The sequence below is a fragment of the Belonocnema kinseyi genome, chromosome 5 (assembly GCF_010883055.1).
Source record: "Belonocnema kinseyi isolate 2016_QV_RU_SX_M_011 chromosome 5, B_treatae_v1, whole genome shotgun sequence".
NCBI classification, from domain to species: domain Eukaryota; kingdom Metazoa; phylum Arthropoda; class Insecta; order Hymenoptera; family Cynipidae; genus Belonocnema; species Belonocnema kinseyi.
In genome coordinates this window covers 147,764,173-147,771,863 of record NC_046661.1, presented here as the reverse complement: position 1 = coordinate 147,771,863, position 7,691 = coordinate 147,764,173, and the positions used below count along the sequence as shown (strand labels likewise).

The following is a 7,691-nucleotide window of genomic DNA, read 5'->3' as shown; positions in this document are numbered from 1 at the left end:
AGCCTTGGAGGAGATTATGTTGAGAAATAAAAAAAAAAAATTCTTAAAAACGTTGTTTTTCTTGGTCAGGCCGGAAACTTATCAATCCACCCTCGTACATGTAAAGAATGAGCCATTTCATTTCTTATTCTTAATTTTTTGCAAACATGAGTCGTCTTTGCGAAATATTTAGGAGTATTTTAAATTTTTGTAATGTCTTTGAAATCATTAAAATCTTTGTGAAATCCTTTGAAATCTTTGTAAAGTATTATAAATTTTAGTGAAAGCTTGAAATTTCGGTGAATCTTTGAGAAAGCTTTTGTAAAGTCTTTAAAATTCTTGATATCTTTGTGAACTCTTTCTTTAATCCTTGTTTGCGAAATCTTTTAAAATACTCGAAATCTTTTGAAATCCTTATGAATTCTTTAAAGATATTGTGAAATCTTCTCTAAGTCAAATACAAAAGTATTCGTTTGAAATCATTGAAATATTTGAAATCTTTGATCAATCTTTTGAAATCTTATAAAAAAAACTTGATATCGTTTATAATATTTGTAAATCTTTGAAATCTGCTGTACTGTACCCTTGTTGAAATCTTTTAAGTCCTTGAAAGCTTTGAGATCTACGGAAACTGTGAGAGATTATTTTAAATCTTTAAAAAATCTTTTAAATATTTTTGAAATGTTTCTTTAATCTTTGTTCGTGAAATCTTTTCTGTTCGTTTCAAATTATTAAAATCTTTTCAAATCTTCTCAAATTTGTTGAAACCTTATGAAAACATTAAAAATCTTTTAAATGTTTTGAAATCTTTGAAATCTAGTGTACTGTACGGTTGTTGGAATCTTTGAAATTCTTGAAATACTTAAGAATTCTTTAAAATATTTGAGAAATCTTTTGCGATCGTTTGAAAAAGCTTGTCAAATATTTTTAAATCGTTTACAATCTTTAAATGGTGTGAAATCCTTGAAATCTAGTGCACTCCATCCTTTTTGAAATCTTGGAAATTCTCGTATTGTTTTGAAATCTTTGAGAATGTTTTATGAAATCTTTGAAACTTTTGTGAAATCTTTTGACATTTCCTAAACAATTTTGAAGTTATTTAAAATCCTTAAAATGTTTTGAAATCTTTAAAATCTTTTCAACGTTTTAAATTCGTTGTGCAATGTTCGTAATCTTAGCGAAATGTTCGAAATCTTTGTGAAATCCTTTGATATGTTCTAAAAAATTTTTAAATTGTTTAAATTCTTTTAAACATTTTGAAATCTTAGAAATGTGGTTTAAGATACCCTTTTTAATAACTTTAAACTCTTTTGTAAGTTTTAAAATCTTTGGGGAATTTTTGTGAAAACTTTTTAATCTAGTGCACACGCCATTTTTTAATGTTTGAAATATTTTGAAATCTTCTAAAATGTTTTAAAACCTCTTGAAATCGTTTCAAATTTTTGAAATCTTTGAAATCTGGTGTACTGTACCCTTTTTAAAATCTTTGAAATCCTTTAAATTTTGTATGTTTTCAAATGTTTGTGAAATTGTTGTGAAATCTTTATTGAAATCAAGCGCGTGCGCCTTTTTTTAAATTTTTAAATTTCACATCCGTGAAATATTGATGAAATGTCAAAGATATTTAAAATATTTTAAAATTTTTGAAATCTTTAGAAATATTTTGTAACCTTTTGAAATCTGTTGTACACTCAAAAACCGAGTAATCAACCCCTCGAAAAATCCGTTGGATGCCCATGGCTTATTTTAATTCTGAAACTGAATTAACATGGAAATTTTAAACTAATAATTTTTATAATTCCTAAGTTGAACACCTCAACAAAATGTTACCTTGAAATATCTTTATTTATTCTATAATAAACAAAAGATAAATTATATGTTGACAAATAAAAAAATATTCAGCAACAAGATAACATAAGAAAGAAAAATAGAATAATTAAAATTCAAGGTTTTCGTGAAAAAATGAAGGAGATTTCCATGACTTTTCCAGGGCTTCCAGGTATAATTGAAAAAAAATTCCAGGTCTACTTTTTTTTTTAATTTAGTCAATTAAATTGAATTGTAACAAATTATAATGCAATGATAATGGTTTATCAACGAGTTTTATTGAATTCAAAGCAATTTTCAGTAATATTTTTATCAAAGTGAAAAAAACGTATTCTGTAATCATACCCATATTATTTTCTTTTTTTTTTATTACTTCAAGAACAATTATATTCGAACTATTTATGCAAAAATTAGGATTACATTTGAAAACATTAGTAATATAAAAAAAAAACTTTGAAATTTTTAACAAAGTTAAAACAATAAATTTTCAAATAAAAAAATTAATTCTCAACTAAACAACTCAATTTTAAACCCAGAAGATGAATTTTATACAAAAAAATGCAGTTTCAATAAAATATATAAATTTTTAACTAAAAAAGATCAATTTATAAACAAAACATAGGATAGTTCAATATGCAGTTAGAGAAGGAAAATTTGAATAAACAAACAAACCAGTTTTTAGCATTATTATTTAATTTTTAACTAAAAATATGAATTTTCAAGCCAACATGGAATAGTTACATCTTCATTAAAAAAAATTGCAAATAAAAAGAAACGAATTTTCAACCAAAGAAATTAATTTTTAATCACAAGGATGAATTTTCAATCCAAAATATGAATTTTCTATCACCAAAAAAAGAAAAGAATTTTCAACTAAATAGCCTTTTTTCAACCAAAGAAATGAATTATTAACAAAAAGTAGAATAGTTAAATTTTCTACGAAACAGACAATTTTTAACGAAAAAGATTATATTTCTATCAAAAAAGGTAAATTTTCAACCAAAAAAGAATCGAATTTTCAACAAAATATTAAAATATTTATTCGAAGTAATTACTTTTCAACCAAAAAGAAGAAGTTTCAACTACTGAGAGTACTCTTACACCAGAAAAAGACGGATTTTTCACAAATAGTTAAATTTTCACATAAAATCAATAAATTTGAAATTAAAACTAGAATAGTTAAATTTTCAGTAAAAAAATAATTTTCAATTAAAAAGAATTAAATTTCTATTGAATAAGATACACTTGCAAAAAAATCGAATAGTTACATTTTCATTGAAAAAAAGTAATTCTAAATAAAACTAATTTTTAATCAAAACTATAAATTTTCAACTAAAAAGATTAATTTTCTGTGAAAATAGATGAATTTTTAAGAAAGTACATTAATTTTAAAGATTTTAAACCCAATATTTGAATTTTTAAAGGGATTCTCAACCAAAAAGATGAATTAGTCACCTGAAAGATTAAATATTCTCCCATTAAATTCAATGTTTCAATAATATACAAGGAATTTTTAACCAAATATTTCAATTTTCATTTTAGAAGATATATTTGGAACCAAACACGTTCGAGTTGAATCTTCAGTTAAACTAATTGATTATCTATAGAAAACACAATGTTCAACTAAATAATTAAATTTTTAAAAAAAGGTTTTTAACTAAAATAATCAATCGCCAAGCAAATAAATAAATTTTTAACAAAGTAGTTCCACTTCTAACTGAGCAGTTGAATTTTCAACAAAAAAAAAAGGTTAATTCTCAACGAATAAAACGTGTTATTTGATATTTCAATCAAAAAGGTTTTTAATTTTATACAAAAAAATATTTTGATTCAACTAAAAAAGATGAATTTTCAACAAAACAGTTTGAATCCTCAATCAAAAGAGATTAATTTTTAAGGTAATTTTTGCGATTTTTAACCGTAATAATCAAATTAACTTCAACTTTAGTTTTTTGAAAATTCCCTAAATCTTTCAGGTTTTCTCTGACATAGTCCTTGGCTTTCTGGAATTACCTGACCTATAGAAACTTTATAATTAAAAAAAAGTATGTTTATTTCTCTCTAGAATCTTTTTGTATAAATATATTTATTAATTATGATAGATATTTGTTTCAACAATCAATTCTTTAAATGCTCTATAAACGCTCTTTTTAAGCTTAAATGCTTGACAATTGCATAACAGTATTTCAAAATAAAAATAAAAGTTAAAAAAAAACTTTTATGAGAATATATTATAAAGAAACTAAATAGTTTCTCCTGAAAAAGGGTGCTTGCAATAATAATAATGTGATAGTAATTAGCTGTGGATTTTACCTCGGGTGTTTCCACTTTGTATTTATGATTTTATGGTGCTCATTGGATGAGTCTCGAAGTAAAAATCTAATTTTTTTAAATATAAATGTCAGACTTTCAATTTTTTATCTCACTTTTCTATTCTATAAAAAAAGTAATTCATACAAAATTTTTATATGTCTTTTAGGTGCAAAATTTCTTCTGATTAATTTTTGTTTTGTAATTTTTTTTATTTACAATGTTATTTTTCACGAATAAAACCAAAACTACAAGTCCTATCAAGGAGTGATTATTAACAAAATTGTAAATTTCTTTTTGTGATCACAATTTTTGTTTATTCATCTTTTTTTTATCTTGTATATGTTGACCAAAAAATGCAATTTTCCATTTTTCATTATTTGCTCTGCAATAAAAAAGTTCGATTCTTCAAGAAAATCCACAGTTATTATAATAATCTTGTAGGGCCTTCAAAAAGAAATGCTTTTCTTCTCTTGACTTTTTTTCATATCGTGCGTTGTTTGGCTTAAAATTTTTTTATTTTCGATTGATTTAAAATTTTTTATAAATGCTATAACCCTGATCATTTTCTTTTTATCGAAAAAAGTCATTTGGATAAATTTTTTGGCTTTCTGAGTACTACAAATAGCCGCACATGACATTTTAAAATCTAAAAAAATGGTCCCAAAACTTTTGAATATGCTCTTTTTGAATTTTTATCCAACTGCCACGTCCTTTCTTTCAGAACCGAAAAAAAGTTGGCCAAAGCCTGATTTTATCCGTTCATTTTTTCAAGGGCACAGACGCCGTCATAAAAAACTGATTTTGTTGAATTTTTTTTTTTGATTTTGTTGAATTGTTGAATTTTCAACCCAAAAGATTAATTTTCTAGCGAAAAAAGTACAAATTTTCAACAAAATAGTACAATTTTCATCCAAACAGTTAATGTTATGCAAAAGTGTTAGTTAAATGAAAATATATAAGAAGGGTTGATTTTCATTTACTGTAAAAATATCATAATGACTGTTAACTAACAACAAAATTAATTAATTGTGCTCGTGCCAAATATAAATTGAAATATTGCTGTATGTGTGTCTTAATTAAATTAAATGTTACATTTTTCTTACTGTTGAAATATAAAAATAAAATTTCGATACAAAAATAAACTAATCTAATAGATTTAATGGAATCTTATAGAAAATTCTAATCAAATTCAAACAGTCGAATTTAATTCTACTTTGATGAATCTGGAAATACCTTGAAAATGTAATTTAAAAAAATGGTGAGCACGTAAATGAAAAAAATTGTGTTATTCATATTTAATTTACTAAAATAAATAAAATATAAGTAAAATCTATAAAAAAATATTGGAAAATGAACCGAGTTTTCTTCTAAAGAAAGTGTAATAAAATTAATGTTCTTGTTTTGTAACTAAATGGAATAATTTAAAAATTAAACTGATTAAACAAATTAAATTAATTTATGTATTTACGTATTTTATAATAAGTGTAAGTTAAAAAGTCACAGTTATTAAAATTTTATTTGAATTTGTTCATCAGAATTAATGAAAGCAGACTTCAACAATACAAAAATTTTACGCTACATTATATTTCATTGTTATAAACAATTTATTTCAAAACAGATGGTAATATTATTGGGGCCCCCACTCGCACATAAACTAAACTTGTTTTTTTTTCCCCCCTCAGTTTTATTATTAATATTGTTAATTCAATGTTTTTTGCCTGCACTTATAAAAACGCTAGCAAACTTAATATTAATAATAAAACTTACCCGCGATTTAGACGATATTCTTTGGATCAAGCTGTCCAGAATGCGACATTCGTCGTAATTGTCCTCCAATAAAAATCTGACTAACGAACGCAGCAAGCCAGGCTCGGTAACTGATCGAAGAAATAAATCGAAGTAAGCAGTTGCTGCGACTAGCTCCTCTACAGTGGACTGCAAATTGCAAAATCAATATTGTTCTATCCATTTTCTCAAAATTTTCCAACCACTGCTTTACCCTTAGTTAAATGCATCTTTGAAAAATTCATTGTTATTTGAATAATAGTTACTGCAAATTTAATTGAACTCGCAAAGAAAAGAATAAGTCGAAATACAAAACAAAACAAAAAATAACTTCTTACAAAATAAAATCAATCATTTTGCAAAAAGGTCTGTTACAAAATAAAAAAGAACTAATAAAATTCATCACGATTCAGACAAAATAGATTGATTAATGATATTATAATAAAACAGTGATAAAAAAAAGCAGGTGCAAAAAGCAGCATGTGAATAAAAAAGGCTGGTGGAATAATAAATTTAAAGGGATTAATAAATAGGTGTATTGAGTGGTACGAACCCTGTTTTGCGGTGCATCAAGCTGATCTAGAGTCAAGTCAAGAGAATCCTACAAGCATGATGGAAAAATCACCACAGTGCCACCGACAACCACATACATTAGCGTCAATGACCTCAACCTTCTTATAATTATAATATTTTACACAAAAACATATTAACTATGACATATTAAATTTAAAATTTCCACCACCAAATCACATAACAACTGTAAAATCAGAAGCGGCGGAGCCCTAGGTGACAGAGGGGGCAATTTCCCCCCTCAGAAATTGCCCAGGGAGGGGCAAAGTATAGATTTGTACCTCTCAGAAATCGAATGATTAAATTCATCGGATCGTTTGAATTTTTCGAAACATTGATGCTTTGTAAAATCTTCCTTATCTATTCGAAATCTTTGTAAAATCTTTGTGAAATATTTGAAATATTTCTGAAATTATTGAAATCTTTGAGACATCATTGAAGTCTGCGAAATCTTTTTAATCTTTCCCAAATATTTTATAAATATTATATAATATTTTGGAAACGATTTAAATCTTTGTGAAATATTTGAAATCTTTGAAAACCTTCGAAATATTTTTGAAAAATTGGTAAAATTATTGAAATCTTTGGGAAATGATTTATGCCTTTGTGAAATTTTTTAATCTATCTGAAATCTTTGTGAAATCGTTGAAATATTTATAAAAATTTTAATTGTTGAAACATTAATTGTTAAAATTTTTGGAAAATAATTAAAGCACGTAAAATCTTTTAAATCTATCTGAAATCTTTGCGAAATATTTCAAATATATTTGATCGTATTTTTGAAATGATTGAAACTTTTCGAAAATCATTGAATTTTTTATAAAATATTTTTGAAATATTTGGTATATTTTTTTAATCGATGAAATCTTTGGGAAATCATTGAAGTCTGTGTGAAGTATTTGTAAACTATCCGTATTTTTGCGAAAAATTTGAAATCTTTTTAAACATCATTGAAATCTTTGTATGATATTTAAAATATTTTTTCAATATTTGGTAATGTTTCTGCAATTGTTCAAATCTTTGTGAAATATTTGAAGTTCTCGGATTTCTTCGAAATATTTTTGAAACATTAAAAATCGTTGTGAAATTTTAGCGAAATCTTTGGGAAATTATTAAAACTCTTTGAAAATATTTTTGAAGTATTTGGTATATTTTTGGAATTCCTGAAATCTTGGCAAAATCATTGAAATCTTTGTGAAATATTTTTATTCTATCCG

At 24.8% G+C, this 7,691-nt stretch overlaps 1 protein-coding gene across 4 annotated transcripts in view; it reads right to left on the bottom strand.

Moving 5' to 3' along the window:
* LOC117172654 (UPF0518 protein GK23746) overlaps window positions 1-7,691 on the bottom strand; it is a 61,991-nt gene that overhangs the window by 39,158 nt on the left and 15,142 nt on the right. For 2 of the 4 annotated variants that reach the window (XM_033360774.1, XM_033360776.1), the window contains exons 6-7: window positions 6,458-6,505; window positions 5,887-6,054 (exon numbers count right to left, since the gene is read on the bottom strand). In XM_033360774.1, the coding sequence (XP_033216665.1) occupies window positions 5,887-6,054; window positions 6,458-6,505 (216 nt within the window). The remainder of the gene's footprint in view (window positions 1-5,886; window positions 6,055-6,457; window positions 6,506-7,691) is intronic. The other 2 variants (XM_033360775.1, XM_033360777.1) reach the window with 1 other exon arrangement.